Raw genomic sequence first — 23,412 nt, 5'->3', positions numbered from 1 at the left:
TACACTACTGACACAAAAGGAAGGATAAAAACTACTTGATCATATCAGTAGATGCATAAAAAGCATTTGATAAAATCCAGCACACATTTATCATAAAAACTCTCAGCAAAGTGGGAAATAGAGGGAACATAACTCAATGTAATACAGTCTATATATGACAGACCCACAGCCAACATCATACTCAGTGGTCAAAAACTACAAGTGTTTCCCTTAAGATCAGAACAAGAAAGGTATGTCTACTCTTACTTCTCTTATTCAACATACTACTGGAAGTTCTAGCTATAGCAGTCAGATAAGATGAAGAAATAAAAGGCATCCACATTAAAAAGAAAGAAGTAAAACTGGCACTATTTGCAGATGACATGATACAGTATATAGAGAATGTTAGAGATTCCAACAAAAACTACTAGAACTGATATGAATTCAGTAAAGTAACAGGATACAAAATAAATACCCAGAAATCAGTTGCATTTTTATGTATCAGTAATGAACTATCAAGAAAATAATCCCATTCACAAATGCTACAAAAAGAATAAAATGCCTAGGAATATATTTAACCAAGGAGGTAAAGGACCTGTACTCAGAAAATTATAAGACACTGAAGAAAGGAATTAAAGAAGATACAAATAAGTGGAAATTATGACATGTTCATGGATAGGAAGAATTAATCATTAAACTGTCCATACTACTCAAAGCAATTTATAGATCCAATGCAATTCCTATCAAGCTACCAATGACATATTTTATGGACCTTGAACTGATATTTCAAAAAATGTATGGAACCACAAAAGATCCCAAATAGCAATGGCTATCTTTAAAGAAGAACAAAGATGGAGGAATTATGCTACCTCATAGCAAACTTAGCTATAAGGCCATAGTAATCAAAATAGCATGGTACTGGCATAAAAACAAACATTAAGATCAATGGAACAGAATAGAGAGCTTAGAATTAAACCTACGTCTTTTCAATCAATTAGCAATTGACGAAGGAGGCAAAACATACAATGGGGTAAAGATAGTCTATTCAATAAATGGTGTTGGAAAATTGGACTACTACATGCAAAAAAATGAAACTATACCACCTCCTTACACTATACAAAAGAATAAACTCAGAATGGCTTAAAGACTTATACCTTAGACTTGAAACCAGAAAAAATCTTAGAGCAAAACATGGGCAGTCATATCTTGGACATTTCTCATAGCAATATATTTTCTGCTATCTCTTCGGGCAAAAGAAACTAAAGAAAAATAAACAAATGGGAATACATCAAACTTAAAAGTTTTTGCACAGCAAAGAAAATCATCAACAAAATGAAAAGACAGCCCACTAAATGGGAAAAACATAGTCTCCAATAATACTTTTGATAAGGGGTTAATATCAAATTTTATAAAGAACTTACACAACCAACATCCCCCCCAAAAAATCCAATTAAGAAATGAGCTAAGGACCTGAATGGACACTTCTCCAGAGAGGACATACAGATGGCCAATAGACATATGAAAAGATGCTCAATATCACTAATCAGAGAAGTGCAAATTAAAACCACAATGAGATATCACCTTACACTTGTTAGAATGACTATCATCAATAAATCAACAAACAACAAGTGCTGGCAAGGATGTGGAGAAAAGGGAACCCTAGTGCACTGTTGATGGAAATGCAGACTGGTACAGTCACTGTGGAAAGCAGTATGGAGTTGCCTCAAAAAGTAAAAAATGGAACTGCCTTATGACTCAGCAATTCTACTTTGGGGAATTTATCTGAAGAAATCTGAAACAGTAATTTGAAAGAATATATGCACCCCTATGTTCATTGCAGTGTTATTTACAATAGCCAAGGTTTGGAAATAGCCCAAGTGTTCATCAGTAGATAAGTGGATATAAAAGCTGTGGTAAATTTATACAATGGAATACTACTTGGCCATAAAAAGGACATCTTACCTTTTATGGCAGCATGGATGGACCTGCAGAGCATTAAGCTAAGTGAAATAAGCCAATCATAGAAAGATAAGTACCATGTGATTTTACTCATATGTGGAATGAACACAATGAACTAACAAGTAAAATAGAGACAGACTCATAGATAAATAGCAGGTTGACAGCTCTTGTAAGTGGGGGTGTATAAGAGGGCTGGTCGGGGGTGGTGGAGGGATTGAGCAAAAAAGAGAAAAGAAAAACTCTTCTACCGGGACAACACTATGGTGATTACTGAGGGAGGGGGATTGAGGGGAGGTTTAGGAAGAGATAGGGGGATAAATGGTGATGGACGGAGGCTTGACTTGTGGTGGTGAACACACAATACAGTGTGCAGATGATGTATTGGTGGAATTGTGAACCTGAAACATGTATAATTTTGTTGACCAGTGCCATCCCAATAAATTCGATGAAAAGGAAGAGAAGATTTCATGCAGAGAGAAGTTAGGAGGCCATTGAAGTGGTCAAGAAGGGAGTTATTGGTAACTTGAACTGGAGGATGGAAAAGTTGGTGGATTTGTGCCTCATTTTGAAGATGGAGTTAGTAGAAATTACTTCTAATAGATTGGATATATTTGTCAGGGTGTTAAAGATAGAAAAATCAAGGATACCTCCTAGATAAATCATGGTGGTTTTCCAAGACAGGAAAAACTGTAGAAATACTAGTTGGGATGAGGAAATTAGGAATTCTGTTTGGTTACCTTTTGACTTCCATTTGGGAATGTGAAGTTGACAGTTACATGAGTTTGGAGTGTAGGGGATTAGTATGGGAAGGTATAACATATAGAAGATATTTAATATTATGGGATGTAAGTCACCTAGGGAGAGCTTAGAGATTAAAAAACAGAAGTTTCCACTATAACCAAAACAGACCTGTGGACATTTCTGGCATTGAGAGGTCTAAGAGAGGAGTAAAAGCCAGCAAGAGACACTGAGGGGAAAAAATGCCACTGAGCAAAAGAAAAATCAGGGAGATATGTTTCAGGAACAAAGAATTAAAAATGGTTTAAGACCTGTGGACAGCGTAGCATCAGTGTTCAATGCTGGAGGAGAATCATGTTAGAATAAGAACAGACAATTATCTTAGAATTTGGCAATGTGGATGGCATTGGTGAGAGCAGTCTCAGTGGAGAATTACAGATGACATCTTCATTGTTATAGGTTGAGAAGAAAATGTGATATTGAGGAATTGGAAATAGCAAGTGTAGACCAACTTCTTCAAGAAATTTTGCTGTAGAAAAGAGCATAAAAATGGGGCAATACCTCGAAGGGAATGTGGGGTCAGGGGAGGGTTTTTATTAAAGATAGGAAATAATATAGCAATAAAATCACTGGTTACTTGAGTCACACAGAACTAAGAGGCTTCTAAAATAGATTCAATAATAAGTAAATTAGGTATTTTAGGGAGAAACTTTAAGAAAAGAATTAGCTACATGGAAAATTGATAGATTAAGTCTTCTTTACATTATTTATTTTCTACTTTCATATTTGGTGCTCAATTACCTTCACTTAAAAGTAGCTGGGTTCTGTGATTAATTTTGATGTGTGTCCATTTTTAAGGTCCAGGAATGTCTGATTATATTTTCTCAGTTGGTAGGATTGGATCAAAATACATGTAAATAGTTTATTTGCAGAAGGTCTTCTCCTTTGGCTGAACCAAGTCTAAAAATGTCATTTGCTTACCTTTCACCAAGGGAGGAAAGGAGGTTGATGACTGAAAGTTAGAAGATACCTGCTCTCAGCCCATTTTCATGAGTCCTATGGAATGAATGATTTCAGTCTAAGAGAGCCTGAGAATAACTCTTAGAATTACTTTTCAGAATTATTTTGAAGCACAGGGTCACAGCAGCACTTATTCAAATTCTGGATGACAGAATATATTGTATAACACAGAGCTGATCATACCATTCTTCTTAAACTCTTTTAGGCCATCACATTTTCCTGATTCCTCCTACTTCTGTGGCTGCTCCTGCTCTCTCTCCTGTACTGATTTCTTCTTAACCTGGTGGCTTAATGGAGAATAGTGCCCTGGTGCTTTATCTAATACAGCAGACCCTACCCTCACGACCACCTTCCCCCCCCCAATTTTGTACTTTTTCTTTGGGTGATTTCATATTCTTGCTTGATTGAATCATTACTAACATGCTGATGCTTCCTGAATTTATTATCTCCAGCTGAGAACTTTCTTCTCAACCACAGAATGACATACTTAATTGCATACTCATGTCTTTTTAGCTATCTTTCACGCTACTTAAATTCTACAACTCATCATCTTCCCCTTCCTTCTCCCTCAATCTGCTCCTCCTTTAACATTCTTTGTCTCAGCAAGTTTTAAGACTATCTGCTTGGTTACTTAAGAGAGAAATCTGAGAGTCTTTTTTGACTTTGCTCTTGACCTTCATACACCACATCCCACCCCTGTGGCAAATCAATCATTATATCTTGTTTATTCAACATCTACTTTTTTGGTACTCCTTTATCTCCATCTCACTGTGGTCACTTCAATCCAGGCTAGCCAGTCTTGCTTTGACTACTGCAGTAGCTTTCTAATTGTTCTCGCTGCTTTCACCTGCAGTGAAATAATATTCTGGTGTACTTATAGTGTCTCTACTGTCCCATTTTTTTAAAGATGTAATGACTACAAGGGAATTGCATGAAAGAAAGAAATTGTGGATGAGAACTCTTGGTGGCCAGTATCATTGCATAGTATTTTATTCTCATATTTTGCTAAATACATTTATAGTAGTGCCAATGATTATTATTTTTAATTTTCTTAAGATAACAATGTGCAGTATTTCTTTCCTTGAAACATCTAGAGACACGTGGAAGGTAAGTAGCTGAAGTATCTTGTAGAGGGAGTTTGCAAGCTTGTGTGTGAGTGCTTGGAGTCCCAAGGCTATAAACATTTCTTATACTGTGGTTCTTGGTAAATGTAGCTATTAGAGATGGGGTTGGATCTTATTCATATTCCTATAGCTCCCTGAAGTTGTAGTGTGGCTTTCAGTAATTCTCTTAACAGTTATCAAGGGAATATATACTCAGAACTAGCACTCCTAAGACTGGATGGACTTAACAAATTGTGTTTTCAGAGATCTTGGTTCTCTTTCCTCTGAAAGGGGGAACCGCTAGGTGTCAGAGCAGATAATAATCACTGGACATTTTTGTTCTTGAGATTCAATATAGGATTGGTCCTTAATAGCCTACCTCTCACATTCAATGGGAAAGATATTTCTGCTGCTGCCGGTTTGTAGGTGTGGGAAAAAACTTTGGTAAGAGCTGCTGTGTTCCTGGACTGTCGAAGCAACTCTGTACCACCTCTCATAACAGTGCAGCTGAAGCCAAAGCACAGCAGGATTAGCCCTCACATTTCTGGTCTGGAAAGAGGAGTTGGGGAGATGGTAATGATGGTGGGGCTTCATACATTTGTGGAGCTTTCTCTGTTCCTTTCAGAGCTCCGTGGTAGAAACTGTAAGGAGTCTGTTCTGTAGCAATGATCAACACTGATGTAAAGTTCAAGCCCCAGAAAATATTACAGAATGTTTTTTGTACACCAGAAAATAACTGAGAATTGATGTGTTCCTTAAAGCTTATGAAAACTGCTGTAGGATATTTGAACTAAACCATTTTCTTTCTTTTTTCAAACTTTACTTTTATTGTTTACACTATCGCAGATGTCACAATTCCCCATATCCCTTTGTACCCCTCCATTCAGCCCTCCGCGTGCTTCCGTCAGGCCATCACCACACTGTTGTCTGTGTCTCTGTGTCTACGAGTTATGTATGTATGTTCTTTGTCTAATTCCTTCACCTACTTTCATCTGATCTTCTCTCTCCCCTACCCTTAGACAACTACCAGTCTTTTCCATGTATCCACAGCTCTATTTCTATTTGTTCATCAGTTTATTTAGTTGAAGCAGCTACATACCATAGCTAATGGATACAGTTACCTTTATTGAATCCCCTTTCCTCCTCCTCCTCCTCTTTTTTCTTCTTCTTTGTTTTTTCTTTCTCCTTCTTCTTGCTGAAATTTTGTCATCTGCCTTTTATTTCTTTGCTTATTTGTTATCCCTGAGGTGAATGGGTCTGTGGTCTTGCCCTAGGGAAATATTATTTGCAAAACATATTAAAAAACTTGTTCTCTGAACCATATTTCTTCTGACCCTTAGATTTGAATCAAACAGATGCTTCAGATAGTCAGTGGAACAAGAATAATGTAATGGAAGACTAGTGCAGTTATTTCCACTATATAGATAAAATTACAGATTTGTATTTTAATAAAATGAAAATTTTCTGTAGAATTTCAGGGATTTGTTATGGGTTATAGATATATGTTATGTGGTTTTATTCATTGATTAGCTATGTTTAGATGTTTGCATGTAAGGAGCATTTTATTTTTTAAAATATTTTATTTATTTTATTTTTAGAGAGGGGAAGGGAGAAGGAGAGAGAGAGAAACGTGTAGTTGCCTCTTATGCAACCCCACTGGGGATATGGCCCGCAACCTAGGCATGTGCCCTAGACTGGGAATCAAACCTGCGACCATTTGGTTTGCAGGCCAGCACTCAGTCCACTGAGCCACACCAGCCAGGGCACGGAGCATTTTAATAGAAAAGTTTTGCTACTCTTAAAAATTCAAAATAAATTCAGACATCTTTAAAACTGTAAAATTTAAATATACTGTGAGTGATTGTGCCTTACAAGTAACAGGCTTGGTTTTTATTAATTTAGAAGAGCATAATTTCCCAATTTAAAAAAATTTAATTTCTGAGTTTGTGTCAGATCTTTAGCTTTAACCACTAGGAGTTTGTAAACCAAGACTCTTAAGTAATTTTAATATAAGAGCTTACATATTTTTGTGGATATTGTAAAGATGTTAGTGCTGTTTTGTTTTTTATTTTATCTGAATGTTTCATAGTGCTAATTAAACAATTGAGGTTTTACAGAATTTTAATAACTTATTGATAAAGTAGAGGATACCATTACTAATAGATACAACTAAGCACATGAAAACTAATAATCTGGTGTTTGATTCACTTGAGCATTGCTAAGTGAAAGCCAACACTTTGTATGTTCTGATTAATAATTTCATTGTAATTTTAGAGTTCCCTACCATAGATAACTTTGGGCTAAGTATATCAAAAAGTATAATGGGAAAAATATGTGATGTTTTCATGCAGAGATAACCAATACTAACATTTTGGTGTTTATTCTTCTAGTATCCTCTTGGGTTTTGAACATTTTTAAAGTTTTGGTTGCACATTACAGACTATTTCTCAAAAGGTTCTGCGAGCGTACAGTCCTGCCAATACATACGGTATGAGAGACCCGCTGATCAATACTTGGCCAATTTAACAGACAAAAACACATTACATTCTTATTTCTCTTTGAAATCTTTTGGTTACTTTCAGATTGAATTTTTTTTCAAGTGTTAATTTGTTTATTTTTAAATTAAATTTATTGGGGTAACATTGGTCCATAAGATTACACAGATTTCAAGTTTACAATTCTATGATAAACCATCTGGGTGAAAAAGATGAAGGAATTAAGCAAACAAAAACTCACAGGCACAGACCACAGTATGTGATCACAGAGGGAAAGGGGCCTGGGGAGGTGGAAGAGGGCAGAGGGCAGAGGGGAGATAAATGGTGATGGAGGGAGACCTGACTTGGGGTCGTGAAGACTCAGTACCATATACAGATGATGTGTTACAGAACTGCATACCTGAAATCTTATAATTTTATTAACCAATATCACTCTAATGAATTCAATAAAAATTAAAAAATAAATTTAAAAAATGATAGCAACATTATCACCCACTCACAGTGTTTTCTGGATATTAAAAAAAATAATTTAGGAGTACTTTATAAACCAAAATACTTTATGTGTGTATGTGTATTTCATATACATATAGTTGTATTTCATATACAAATGGTTTAGTGTGCATCAATAAAATTATTGCTTAAATAATGAGCAAAATAGGAGTGTTTTCATTGAGGACAAACTCATAATTGAACATCTTACTTTTTAAAAATTATTATTTTATTGTTGTTCAAGTACACTTGTCTCCATTTTATCCCCACCACTCCCCCAACCCCAGGCACCGCCACCTCCCACCCTTGGCCCTACCCCTTTTTGGCTTTGTCCATGTGTCCTTTATACATGTTCCTGAAAACCCTGAACATCTTACTTTATAGAAGAAATACATTCGTTCCTTAAAAATTTATCTTAGAACATTTAATTTTGAGTCATTTAAAAATTTATATTGCATGTTTATTTTGTGTTATTCTCTTGTGATATGTTTATTCATGTCAAAACAGAATTCACCATTTAAAAAAATTCTTAGTATATCTATGTGCCTATTAATTGACAGTGGTATATGTGTGTAGAAGGGAATAGAGGGAGTTAGCACAAAAAAATTATGTAGTCACCATGTATGGCCTTTTAAAAGGGACCAGATTGAACATAATTGATTTTTCTTTTTTTTTCCTTTTAATTAATTTTATTTAGTTATTTTTCAAGTACAGTTTTTTGTCTATTTTTCCCATCCCGGCCTCCCCCGTGATTTTTCTTTAAAAATAAATAAATGAAGATATTTTAAAATTAAATAAGAAATTAAGATGATAAAGTACATGTTTTCCAAATGTTTCTTTAGAAGGATGGCATTAACAAATGCAGGCAATTAAAGCTCTATGGGCTAGCATCTTTTTATTGCTTCATGATATCAAAAGAAGGACATACCACTTATTTTTAGAGTGTTCTAGTCTATGCAGCAGCTTGAACATTGAAGAGACCTATATATTCTGTTGCTGGAATGGCTTATTTTTCAGGGAAAGAGAAAAAGGTTGGGGAATGCATCATTTCTTTCTTTTTTACCTAATGGTAACGTTAAGAAGATACCTTGTCCCCATTTTTACTACTTCTTAGATTTTATTGCTGGCAGCCAGATGTGCTGAAACTCCTGACGACAGCATCTATTCATTGCGTGTTTTTAATAGGCTTAGAGAAATATGAGTAGAGTACATGAAAGCAGCTCAGCTTCACACTTCGGCTGGGAATGCCCAAAAAGCTCACTGCTGTTTAGAATTCTTGCTACAGTCAGGAGAAAGCCGAAAGCTGCACGGGTACTGAATCTTCTACGACTGAATTAGAAGAATAATGACTGTACAATTAACTATCAACCTCTGCTCATTTAAGCACAGTTTTTACAGAGCTCAGGAGAAATATGGAACTTGATTGGCATGTTTTTATGTGATGGTGTCTGCAAATAGATGACTTTAAAGACAGGTGGTAAGGGAAAATAAGAGAAGGGAGGGAAAAAAAAGAAAGAAAATGCAATTTGAGACATTGCGCCAGGTCTGCAATTCTGTTTTATCTCATTTTCATGGGGTGTTTTCATCCCCACCAAATATTTTACAAAATGAGCTTTTTGGACAAACACTGAACAACAATGCAAGGTGAGTAAAGCTAAACTGTATTTTCTTTTTGCATTGGTATTTTCAGAATAATAATCTTATATGTCTGTAGAATTTTTTCTGTATTGAAATGTTGGCATTATAAGGGTGTTGATTTTTATCAGAAATATAAAATTTTGTGTAGTGTTCTTAATTGATTTTAAGAGGAAAACAAGCTACTTCAAAGCACAGAAAACATCTTAAATTTAACTAGCTTGACCTCTGAAACATACAGTTTCAATGATTTCAGTTTCTAGTAAATAAAAGGACTAACTTAAAATGCCTGACATTTTTTTCTTTGTGATCAGGGCAGTGATTATATTGCATATATAGGGATGGAGCTGTATAATCATATGTGATTTGCTGGTAAATGTGAATTAGCAGTCATGCATGCTCTTTGTAGAACATGCGGAAGATATTTTCTAGGTCTAAGATATATCTCTATGCAGGGTGGATCAGTAATCACTTTTAAACAAGCTATATTATGGAACTGCTAATAATGCTTTGTATTGGATCAGCTAGTTTGCAAGGATGTTTTATTATAAATTCTATTGCTTTTCAAGCTGATCAGTTTTTTTTGTGGTGAAGATTGTTAAATTATGAGCATGTGTTTTAGATGGTTTCTGTAGCTTACAGTAAAAGAGATAGCCTATGAAGAATGCTTTTAAAATGCAGTTTTATCATTCAGTTTTTTTCCTCCTTTGAGTTGTTTGCCTTTTAAGAATTTCTAATGTTATGTACTTAGTGTAGACAAAAACCCCATTGTAACCAAATATACCTGGAGAAAGACTGAGAAAAAAATGATAATGCATTGAAACCTTCTGGAAATTGAGGGAAAACTAAGAGTGAATAGAATATCGAGTGGTTTTGCTTGTCTTCTCTCTTCAGGATCTTTGCACAATGTGAGGCAGCTTATTTTAGAGATTAAAAATACCTACTAACAGTATATACTTTAATTTAGCAAATGTAAAGAAGACTTTATAAATTTGTAGACATTTAAAATGTTTACCAATGATAAATATATCTCTGGCCTCTCCATTGAATATGGAACAGGCTGTCTTCTTTTTTTATAAAATTTCGGTGCAGTTTTCTTCAATTAATTAATTAGATTTTTTTACATTTTGTTTTTGGACTAAGGTAACATGTATAGTAGTGTGAAATGTTATGACATTCTATGTTAGGCTATCTATATTTTAAAATAATGAGTTTTCTTATTTAGTAATACATTGTTTAAGTGTGATTTATGAGAAAAATATCCTGTATTGATTTAAATAAAAGAGGCAGCATGGCTTTTCTTAAGAATTCCATGACTTGAAGCTACCAGAGTTTTAGGGTCTAAACTCATCCTCTACGAGTCTTTTCCTTGTTTGATTTCTCTTTCTCTCATGTTTTTAAGGCCAAAATTTGTTTAAAATAGTAATATTAGGGCTGGGTATGTATTAACTTTAGAAATTGTGCTGTTAGCATAGAATTAATTTTATGGAATGTTACTTGGTATGGAATTAATTTTATGCGAAGTTATTTGGTATGGAATTAATTTTAAACTAAATGTTACTAGCTTTAAAATATGAGAATATCTATTTTTGAGGAAATTGTATGCATCCTTATTACTATACATTTGCTTTGACCTCAAGTTTCTTTTATTGTTGTCATGCTTATAATGTAATGTTCTCATTATTAAAAATCTGAAATTTTATACTGCTGTAATTAAACATTAAATTGTGGATTTTCTAAGGATTCTATAAGATCAGTCTTATTTAACTTATTTTTATTTTTTACCTACATTATTAGAAATTGCTAATTAATCAATAAAGAATTTATTTTGTTTTAGGGAAAAAATCCTTGTCTATCCTGTGTTCTTAACTTTTTGGTCTCATAAAAACATACGACATTTTTTCACATGTAGATCTGTTGATCTTCATAATTAATCAAGTACTTGGTTTACTTATAAAATCAGTTAAAACCAGTTTACAAATAGCTATTACTTTAGAAATATAAAGAGTAAAAATAAATTTATAAGAATGTACAATTAATCTCTACCTCTACATATTTTAATATTTTGGTTACTTTGTGTTCAGATCAGCCACGGTGGTCTTTGAAAATTATCATTCTACTTAGATTTAAAAAAAAACAGAAATACCTAAGCATCAGTATTTTAGTTAGCATTGAATCAGAAAGATGTAGACTAAAAAATAAAAAGTCATCCTGAAAAAAAAAAGTGGTAAAAGAATGACTTGAGTATGTCATTAGGAGATGTTATCTTACAACTTTAAAATTTTTTCTAAAAAATGGGCTTTTCAACTTCATGAGCTAGGCATTATGCTCTTGAGATTTGAAGCATCAATTACATAACTATCACCTCTGGAAAGAATAGTTTGGTTGTTACCGCATGAATAGTAATTGTTTGGACTAGTTTAGTGGAATATTTAGTATTTGTATTGTGACATTAAATTACATCTCTAAACTGAAAATAACATCAGGGAAGTGGACAATTAGATTATATTTTCTTCTGAATTGCTTTCTAGGAGAAATTACTAGAATAGTATTGTGCATCAGTTGTAGACAGTGTATTATTTAAAGGGGACCCTGTCAAGTGGTTTTCTTGGGACTTTTTCTAGGTACCTTACTTGTCCCTAAATCTGCAACTCAACTTTCGTAAGTTGTCAGATGATAGGGCAGCTTACTTCTATGACATATTAGTAATAAAAGATTAAAAATGAAAATCTCCCAATATTATTACTCCAAAAGCATTCAGCTTGTCCCAGGAGCAAAGATTTTAAAGACACCAACAATATTTTATATATCATAAATCATTAAACTGGAGATTAATATAGACTGTTAAATCATGTTGTTATCTGATGGATAATTGAAATTTATTTGTGAGTGAAAAATCACTAGAATATTTTAGACTAACTAGCTTTTTGTTGGAACTCATATAACAAAACCTTTATGTTCCAAACTGAAAGTTCTTGACTTATTCTCTTATCATTGCGGTTCTCGAGTAACATTTTAATGCATGCAAGCAGTGGAAAGATACCCTCTGTTCTTTTACAGCTAAAATGAAACAACTGAAGATTCAGCAAGAAAAAAAAAATCACTGTCTGCATTCTATGTAATTCACTTCATAGGTTTTGATGAAATGCCACTTTTACTTAAATTTTTGTTATTAAGTTTTCTGGCTATAAACTTATTTTTCCCATATTAAATTAATCAAGATACAAAGACAATTGCTTTGTTGCCAGGAGAAAAGTCCTCAAATATTAAATTTATTATGAAATCTAAATCTTATGATCTTGTCTTTGGAAGGAAACATAAATATTGGGATGCTAGAAAGTGTATTTTTAATGGAGTCCACTGCGTTGAGTAAGCAATTGCTTTGAACAGTATTCAAAGATGATTACTATTTTTTGTGATAAAATTTCTGTAAAAGTGTACTTACTATCTCCTAAGTTTTTCCATTTACTGACTTTTGGGATTTTTTCTTGTACAGTGAAGAAATAATGTATTTTCCTTCAGATGTAATTATTTCTTTGCCACTAAATATGTGACAGTGAATTTGCTATGTTGGCTGGCCACACAGGGGCATGATAGGACTGGATTCACTGAGAATGGCTATTAGAGCCAGTCTTTCTCTCTCTTCTGTATATATACAGGTGCAGACTTTTATATTAAAAGATATATAGTATTTATATTAAGTATAAGAATTAAAAAACTGGTAGACAAAAGAGTATTTGGATTTGTTGGTGCTTTCAATTATATGTAAATTAACCACAAGCAATTTCTGGTTTGTCTGAACTAGTCCTAGTTTATCCCTGCTGTGTTCCACTATTGATAAGTAGTACTACTTTTCTCTCTTAAAAGTGTTTGACAATAATTACTGCTCTAATTATAAAAAGAAAATGGAAAGCTTGAAATTACCTAGTGTAAATGGATTCTTTTCCCCTGAAACATTTCCCACAGTACTAAAACATTCATTTTATTGAAGAAAAACTTTGAATTTGTAAAATAAATGTTTAATTGTTTAGCCTGGTAGTGTTTCTGGTCAGAAGTATTTAGTCATGTACATACCATTCACTATGGCTTTAGTTTATAATAAGCTATCAGTATGTGTTCAGGTTTTCTGGCACAGACACCTGTTATTTATCATGGCACGTTAATGGCTACTTTGACATTGAAAGAGTAGCGTGCATACTTTTCATAGCTCTGAGAGCGCCATACTGACAGTGTGTATTGTTTGCAGTTGGCAGGAGCACAGCACAATTGATACATCATGATAGGAACATATTTCATTACTGTATTCTGAAGAAAAGAGCCACCCACTACTCTGATACACATGCGTACATGTGCCCGTATTACTTATGTATATATTGTTAAATGTATACTAATTATAAATATAAAAGTTATATACTATAGACATAAAAGTTTTTCTAAACAATTATCTCCATATTTCTAGTCAAAATGACTTTCAATTCATAGATTTATATCATTAATATTTTTATTCGAATCTTTAATTTGGACCTTAACTATATACCACAATTATTAGTATACGCACTTAATCTGATACTGATAAACAGCCTTTAAGTATTTGCTTTATTGAAAATAACTTTTTATAAAGCTGTTACCTTTGTTGGTGACTGACAGGTAAATGTTATCTCTTCTTTTTATTGTAAATTTTTAGGTGATCATAAAGGATCTTCAAAAACTCGAAGAAGATAATTACTAGTTAACTACCTTCTGTTCAGTTCTGGCACTAGTCAGTGAATAGAAAATGGATTCATTTCATATGTGCTGTGGCTGTCCTCATACCCACTTGTGCATTACAAAGATTCATATAACCAACAAAAGAATTCACAAGTTGGACTGATTCACAATTTCAGTTTGGCTTCTGAATTTGAGAAGTTTTAATTAAGCACATCAGAAATGTGTGTATCAGAACACTTCCTTTGGGCAAAATGGAAAAAGTCATTGAACTTTAAAATTGTGGTTACCTTAAAATTTAAAGGATCTCTGTTTTGCCAAGTGTTTTTTAAGCTCTGCTTCTTTTTTCTTCAAAAACACACTCAGTATGTAAAGCAGGTAAAAATGGAACAGCACTGATTTAGAAATTGGGACGTGAGACCCACATAGGCTCTAAGAAACACAATTTTTAGCTGGTTTCTTAAATCAAACTCAGGACTTCTAATTAAACTCCTTTAAATTTTCCATCTCATTGCATGACCTTTGAAATGCCAGAGATAGAAGTAATGGAAAATAACAAGGGGAGCTGCCATGTTTAATGAAGGATTGATTTGTGCTTGACTTTTCTACAAACATGTGGTAGCTTTACCTTGTGTAGTGTTGAACACAGGACTTGTGTTCATATATTGGGGTGACTCCTTACTGGTTACGTGATATTGGTGAAGTTACTATATTGAGCTTCTGGAGTTAGGGACTATGTATTCATTAACCTTTGAGTTTCCACACTCAACCGCTATGGCTTCTTTCCAGTGAATACCAGCTTCCCTCAGCCTCTGCAACCAAATAGTGTTCTGCTTATTTCCCTACTATAAATTAGCTCTCTAGGTTATAGAATTTCATATAATTGAAACTGTATAGAATGTATTTTCTTATAAAAGACTTATTCACCATAATTTAAAATAAATCATCCATGTTGTGGCATGTATGGACAGTGTTTTCCCTTATATTTATTGCTGAGTAGTGTTCTATGTTATGAACATACTGCACTCTACTCATATGCTTGTTTATGGAGATTATATCTATATCTATCTACATATATTACTTGGATGAATACCCAGAAGAGGAAGTGGGTCACAAGGGTGTTTAGTTCTATGATACCAGACCATTTAAAAAAAGGGTTGTTCATTTTAAATTCCCACAAATAAGTTTGAGAGTTTTGGTGGCTCCTCATACTTCCCAAATATAATATGTCTTTTAAAGTTTTGTCATTTGAATTTATAATGGTATCTCCATATAATATTATTTTATATTTGCCTAATGACTAACAATGTCAGGCACCTTTTTAATATGCTCATTGGCTATTTGTATGTCTTCCTTTGTGAGGTGTCCCCCAGATTTTTTAAATTAGGTTACTTTTGTTCTTATTAATGAGTTGTAGATATATGTCAGATATATGCTTTGTGAATATTTTCTGTCTGTGGCTTGTCTGTTTATTTTCTTAATGCCTCTAGAGCAGCAAAATTTTTAATTTATCAATATTTTTCTCTTATGGTTTTAGTTTTCTTATTTTTAATGTTTTTTGTTTTCTATGTGCTGTCTAATAATCCTTTGCCAATACCTAAGTCACAAAACTATTCTCCCTATGTCTTCTAGATATTTATAGTTTTAGCTTTTCATTTTAAGTATATGATCCAACGTATATTAATTTTTATGTATGTGGTGCGAAGATAGAGGTCAAGATTTATATTTTTCCAGTTGGGTTTTCAGTGTTTTATCAGTGTTTGCTGAATAGAATTAAAGACTTTCTATTGGATTGAAAGTCTATTGGATTGTTTAGTCACCTTTATAAAATGTAGTTCAATTTCTGGGCTGTCTATTCTGTCTCAATGATCTGTCTGTCTGTCTGTATGCAATACCTCAGTATCTTGCCTTTGTAAGTAATCTTGTCAGGTAGTGTAAGTTCTCCACCTTTATTTTTCTGAAAGATATTTTAAATGTTGTAGGTCCTTTGCATTTTCTTATATTTTTTATAACCAACTTGTAGTGTTGCTTTAAAAGTTTGTTGGGATTAAGACTTAGATCGTTTTGTATTTCTGTAAATTATTCTGAGGAGAATTAATATCTTAACATTGAGTGTCCCAATGGTATATCCTTTCATTTATTTATGTCTTTTTTTAAAATTTAATTTATTTATCTTTAGAAGGGAAAGAAATGGGAGAAATATCAATGTATGGTTGCTTCTGGTGCATCTCCTGCTGGAAACTGGTCCCTGCTGCGAACTGGCCTGCAACCCAGGCATGTGCCCTGACGGGAAATCGAACCACGGTCTTTTGGTTCACAGGCCCGTGCTCAATCCACTGAGCTACACCAGCCACGGCTATTTTAGGTCTTTTAAAATTTATCTAAGAATGTTTTACAGCTTTAAGTGTAGGAAATTTGAATACCATTTGTTAATTTTTCTTAAGTATTTTTAGTTTCTGATCTTACTATAAATTGAGTTAGTTTTTAAATTTCAGTTTCTAGTTTTTTGCCAGTATACAAATATAATTTATTTTTAATGTTACCCTTGTATCTTTTGACCTTGCTAGATGTACTTATTAGTTCTAGCAGCTGTCTTGTAGATTTGTTGTGATAACCTTTATAAACAGTTATGTCATCTACAAATAGTTTTACTTCTTATCCAATATTTATGCTTTTTATTTCTTTTTCTTATTTTACTATAATGCTTAAGACCAATTGTACATTAAACCATAGTTGTGAGTCTATTAGCTTATTAATAGCTTTTTAATATTTTCTACTATTTTAATAGATTTATTTATTTATGTTCATGAAAGCTGTTCTGTTTTCTTTTATTGAAATATCATTGATAGGTCTTGGCATTGGGTTTTCTGATTCATAAAATGAGCTGGGGATTTTTTTAACCTCTGCTGTATTTTGTCAACATTTGGCGTGGGATTGGTGTGATTTCTTCCTTAAATAAGTGATAGAATTCACCAGTGGAACCATATGGACATGAAGTTTCCTTTCTGTGAAACTTCTGATAAAGAATTTAATTTGTTCAATAAGTAAGGGTATTTAAATTTTGTTTAATCTTTGTTACTTGGGGTAAGTAGTGTTTTTCAAGAAATTGACCATTTTCAAATTTCTTAATTTTCATTGTCTTTTCAATGTCAGTTGAATCTATATTGATAACCTTTTATATCTGATATTGGTATAGCTTGTAATTTGTGATCTTTCTTTTGTTTGATTGATCAGTTTACCTAGGAGTTTATCATATTTTTTCTTTAGCGTTGTCGATTTTCTGTATTGTTTGTCTACTATTTCGCTGATTAATGTTTTCATACTAATTATTTTCTTTTTTACTATTAAATCATTTTGCTTCCTGAAGATCTAAGTTTCCATTTGATACGCTTTTCTTCAGCCTGGAGAATTTCCTTTAGCATTTCTCGAAGTGCGGGTATTCATTTCTCTGTTTACTTTTATTTGAAAAAAAAATTTAATATACTTTTCCTTTTTAGAATAGTTTTGCTGGTTATAGCATTCTGTGTTGACAATGTTTTTTGCTTGTTTTTTTATTTAAAAATTTTTGCCGTTGAAAGAAGCTTCCATAGTTTCTGATGAGAAGTAACCTAATGATGACAAGTCAGTGGAACTTTAAATCATTTTTCTTTTGTATTTAATGTGTTGTCCTTCTCAGGTTGTGTCAAAACTTTCTCTTTATCTTTTTTCTGTTGCTCTTTTACTCAGATGTGTCTATATGTGGCTTTTATTGTATTTATGTTTCACATTAACATGACATTTTTTCCATTGTTTTTACATTTTTTCTTTCTTCCCCCTCTTTTTTCTTAATTATATATTTTAGGCTTTTTATAAATTACTACTTAAATTCTTGTTTTTTTTTCATTTTTTTGTTATTTAGATTAATTTTCAACTTCATTGATTCTTTCATAATCTGTCAGACAGAAATTTTGACAGTGAATATCTTATTTCAGATGTTTTAATTTTCTAAAATTTTTATTTGGTTATCTCTTATAGTCCCTATTCTATTTCTCTGTTGGGTTTTTCACTTATGATGAACATATTGCCTTTACTTCCTCTTAGCATATTTATTATTAGAGCTTTAAAATCTTTTTAGGATAATTTTAATATCCAGGTTATTTCTCAGTCTCCATTGATCGTTTTTCTTCTCTTGAGTATTTTTTTTATCTTGTGATGATAATTTTGAAGATTTACTCTCTTAGCAACTTTCAAATATACAATACAGTATTGTTAACAATAGCCACCATGCTGGATGCTGGACATTATATCCCAGGACTTACTTATCTGTACCTGGAAGTTTGTACACCTTTACTCATCTCATCTTCCACCCACATCTGTCACTTACCCATTTCTTCTCATACCTGTGTATGAGTTTGCGATTTTTCTTTTTGTTAGATTTCACATATAAGTGAGATCATGTAGCAGTAGTCTTTCTCTGATTTATTTGACTTAACATAATACTCTTAAGGTACATTCATGTTGCAAATGACAGAATTTTTTTTCTTTTTAATGGTTGAATAATACATATTTGAATATATATGCCTACATACATATATAATTATCTATCATAAATCATATTTCCTTTATTCATTATCCACCCACAGACACTTAGCTTATTTCTACATCTTGGGTATTATAAATAATACTGCAGTGAACATGGGGGTGTAGATATATTTTTGAGGTAGTACTTTTGTTTACTTTGGATAGATACTTAGAAGTAAAATTTCTGTTCATATGTTAGTCCTATTTTTAATTTTTTGAGTCTTATCCTATTTTTAATTTCCATAGCAGCCTAACCAATTTACAACTGCACCAACAGTGCACAAAGGTTTCCTTTTATCCACATCTTCACCAATACTTGTTATCTTTTTTTTTTGATATGGCTATTCTGACAGGTACGAGGTGATATCTCCTCGTAGTTTTGATTGACATATCCCTAATGATTAGTGATGTTGAACATTTTTTGTACCTGTTTGCCATTTGTTTGCCATTTTTTCTTTGAAAAGATATCTAATTAGATTCTCTATTTTTTTAGTTGGCTTGTTAGTATTTTTGTTATTGAGTTTATGTATTTTGAGTAATAACCCATTATCAGATACATGATTTTGCTGATATTTTCTCCCCATGAGATGCTTTTTCATTTTGTTGATTGTCTCCTTTGACGTACAAAACCTTTTTAGTTTGATGTTGTCCCGTTTGTTTATATTTGCTTTTGTATCCTTTACTATCATTTCTTAAAAAAATCATTTCCAAGGCTAATGTCAAGGAACATGCTACCTGTGTTTTCTTTAGTAGTTAATGGTTTCAAGTCGTAGGTTAAAGTCTTTCATTTATTTTGAGTTGATTTTTGTGTATCGTGTAATATAGTGGGCCAGCTTCATTCTTTTGCATGTGATTGTTGTTTCCCCAACACTGTATTTTGAAGAGACTGCCCTTTCCACATTCCATATTCCTGGCTCCTGTGTTACAAATTAATTGACTACTGTGTATGGGTTTTTTCTGAGCCCTGTATTTTGTTTGGTTGATCTATTTGTCTGTTTTTTATGTCAATACCATACTGCTCTGATTAGCCTAGCTTTATAATATAGTTTGAAATCCTGAAGTGTAATGTTTCCTGCATTGTTCTTCTTTCTCAAGATTGCTTTGGCTTTTTGTGGTCTTATGTGACCACAAAAATTTGTGACCACAGAAAGATCAAATTTTAAGATTGCTTGTTCTATTTTTGTGAAAAATGCCATTAGAATTTTTATAGGGATTGTATTGAATTAATAGATGGTTTTGGGTAGCAGAGATATTTTAGTAATTATTTCTTCTAATCCATTAGCATGGTATATTTTTCCACTTAATTGTGTCTTCAAATTTTTTCATCAGTACAGTGTACAGGTATTTTACTTTCTTAGTCACATTGTCCTAAGTATTTTATTCTTTTTTGGTGCAATTGTAAATGGGATTGTTTCCTTAATTTCTCTTTCTGATAGCTTGTTATTAATATATAGAAATGCAACTGATTTTTATGTATTGATTTTTTATCTTGCGGCTTTACTGAATTTGTTTATTAGTTATGACAGTTTTTGGTGGAGTCTTTATAATTTTGTATGCGTAAGATTGTGTTATGTTTAAATAGAGACAGCTTTAATCCTTCTTTTTTTATTTGGATGCCTTTTATCTATTTTTCTTGCCTAATTAACCTGGCTAGGTCTTTCAGTACTATGTTGAATGAAAGTAGCAGGAATGGGCATCCTTTTTTGGCTCCTGATCATAGAGGAAAAGCTTTCAGTTTTTCACCAATGAGGGTGATGTTAGGTGTGAGCTTGTTACACATGGCCTTTATTATGTTGATGCGTGTTCTCCCTATACCCACTTTACTGAGAATTTTTAAATCATAAATAAGTGTTGTATTTTTGTCAAATGCTTTTTCTGCATCTACTGAGGTGGTCATATAATTTTTATCCTTTATTTTATTAACATGGTGTATCATTTGGATTGATTTGTGGATATTGAACCATCCTTCATTCCTGGAATATGTTCCACTTTGCCATAGTGTATTATCCTTTTAATGTTTGTTGAAGCCAGTTTACTAATCATTTGTTTAGGATTTTTGAACGTAAGTTCATCAAAGATATCGGCTTATAATTGTTTTGTGTGTGTTATAAAACATTTTTATATCCCTACTAATTTTTGTTTTTCATTATTTAGTGAGAAAAGAGTATTAAAATTTTCAACTATGATTGAATATTTGTTTCTTAGATTACTCTTTCAGTTTTTGCTTCATTATTTTGTTCAGTGTTGGATACTTATATAATTCTTATTATTTTAAAATGAATATACTCTTATTGCTAATCTCCCTCTGACTTTGGTAATATTTTTTCTTGGATTATATTTTGTCAGATATTATTGTAGCTGCACTGGCATTTTTATGATGAGCATTTACACGGAATATTTTTCTCATTGCAACCTTTTGGTTTTCTTATATGTAAAGTGTAATGTGTTGTGTGTGTGTACATTTTACACAGCATATGAATGGGCTCTGATTTTTCCCTTGTGTTGCTGTTGTTTCATTGGATTGCTCAGTCTATTACATTTTGTGTCCGTACTGATGTGGCTGGACTTAATCCATCAGCCTGCTGCTATTTTCTTTCCTTCTGTTTTTTCCAGTGCTTCTTTTTCTCTCTTTTATTCATATTCTTTATCTGATTTATTAGTAAGCTTTTAGCATTTCATTTTTTTCTTCTCTAATAGGTTTTTAACCATCTTTTAAAAAAGGTTTGTCTTGGGGTTATATATTCTTAATAATTTAAACATAAATTAATATTATAATATTCATGTATAATATATGAACCTTATAATAGTATAAATTCATTTTTACCAAGCTTGTATTTGTGCTGTTGTCATTTTGTATTTTACTATTCACAAATTTTGCACTAAATTATCAACTTTTTTGATTTTTAAAAACAACTTTTTATGATTATTTACATATTTACTGTTTTTGATTATCTTTATTTCTCTCTTCAGATATGGGCCCTTTTTAAAAATCTCTATTCCTCTTCTATCCGAAGAACTTATGTTAGTATTTCACATTGTACCTGTTTACTAGTGATGAATTCTTTTAGCCTTTGTAGGTTAAAAAATGTTTTTTTTTTTCATCTCAATTTTTTGGAAATTTATGCCAACTATGGATTAGGTATAAATTTAGGTGAACTTTTTTTTTTCTTTCAGTACTTACAGGATGCCTTGCATTTGTCTTCTGGCCTCCATTGTCTATTGAGAGAAGTCATCTATAGTTCTTACTGTTTTTCTGCTATAGGTATTGTGTTATTTTTATCTGGTTGCTTTTAATATATCTCTTTATCATCTGTTTTTAGCAGTTTGATTTGAAGTATTTAGGTGTATTTATGTTTATTATCTTTGTGGTTTAACGAGGTGCTTAGATTTATGACTTGGTATCAGTCATCAGTATTACAAATGTTGGTGATTATCTCTTTAAATATTTTCTCTGCCACATCTGTTTCTTCTCAATTACTCCAATCATATATGTTTCGATATCTGATATTGCCCCACCATTCTTACATATTCTGTTTTTTCTTCATTTTTTCTCTGTGCTTCACAGTTGGTTTGACAATCTATTTTGAATTCACTTTTCACTGTTTTTATTATATTCTACTCTTAACCATGTGCACTATATTTCTATACTTATTTCATGTTTTAGTTCTAAAATTTACATGGGTTTTTTTCCAACCTTCTATTATTCTGATGAAATTCTTACTATTTCCCTACTATATCCCATTTATCCACTAAATTCTTTGACACATTCATGGTAGTCATTTTGTTGTTTTTGTCTGCTAATTGTTAACATCCTGGCTATTCCGTTGACTTTTTGTTCTCTTGATTATGGATTCACTTTTTGCCTCTTTGCATGTCTTTTAATACTTAATTGTATGCTGAACATTGTAGAGATTTTGTTTCCATCTAAAGATTTTTTAAAAATTTTATTTATTTATCTTTAGAGGAGAAGGGAAGGAGAGAGGGAGAGAAATATCAATGTATGGTGCCCCCCGTGCATCCCCTGCTGGGACCTGGCCTGCAACCCAGGCATGTGCCCTGACTGGGAATTGAACTATGGTTGTTTGGTTCGCAGGCCTGTGCTCAATCCACTGAGCTACACCAGGCAGGGCTAGAGATTGTTTTTTAAAACATTGTATCTTTTAGGCCCTGGCTGGTGTGACTCAGTGGATTGAGAGCCCACCTGCAATTCCTAGTCAGGACACAGGCTTGGGTTGCAGGCCAGGTTCCCCGGTGCAGGGTGTGCAACAGACAGTCACACACTGATGTTTCTCTCTCTCTCTTTCTTTCTCCCTTACACTCTGTCTAAAAATAAATAAATAGAATCTTTTATTTTTAAATTTTTATTTATTTATCTTTAGAAGGGAAGGGAAGGAGAGAGGGAGAGAAATATCAATGTATGATTGCTTCTTGTGTGTCCCCTGCTGGGAACTGGCCCCTGCTGGGAACTGGCCTGCAACCTAGGCATGTGCCCTGATGGGGAATTGAACTGTTATCTTTTGGTTCACAGGCCCATGCTCAATCCACTGAGCTACACCAGCCAGGGCAAAATAAAATCTTTAAAAAAATTCATGTCTTTTCATTTTATTAAGGAGGACTACCTTGATCTTATCAAAGCTTGGTTTTTTACCTTATTTGGATAATACTCTTTACTCTTTTTCTTTGTCATAGGGTACAGTCCTTACTTTAAGGGTATAGTTTCTTGCTTTTAA

At 32.8% G+C, this 23,412-nt stretch overlaps 1 protein-coding gene across 12 annotated transcripts in view; it reads left to right on the top strand.

Moving 5' to 3' along the window:
- The window catches only part of RIMS2 (regulating synaptic membrane exocytosis 2), a 470,156-nt gene that overhangs the window by 155,771 nt on the left and 290,973 nt on the right, over positions 1–23,412 (top strand). For 7 of the 12 annotated variants that reach the window (XM_037133390.2, XM_053661106.1, XM_053661114.1 and 4 more), the window contains exon 1: positions 9,303–9,427. The exons of the other annotated variants lie outside the window; for them this stretch is intronic. In XM_037133390.2, the coding sequence (XP_036989285.2) occupies positions 9,303–9,427 (125 nt within the window). Of the gene's footprint in view, positions 1–9,302; positions 9,428–23,412 lie in introns of those variants that run through there. 12 annotated transcript variants of the gene reach the window in all.

Source organism: Artibeus jamaicensis, unplaced genomic scaffold, assembly GCF_021234435.1.
Source record: "Artibeus jamaicensis isolate MK-2021 breed Jamaican fruit bat unplaced genomic scaffold, CSHL_Jam_final scaffold_916, whole genome shotgun sequence".
NCBI lineage: Eukaryota > Metazoa > Chordata > Mammalia > Chiroptera > Phyllostomidae > Artibeus > Artibeus jamaicensis.
This window is presented reverse-complemented; position numbering and strand designations above follow the sequence as displayed.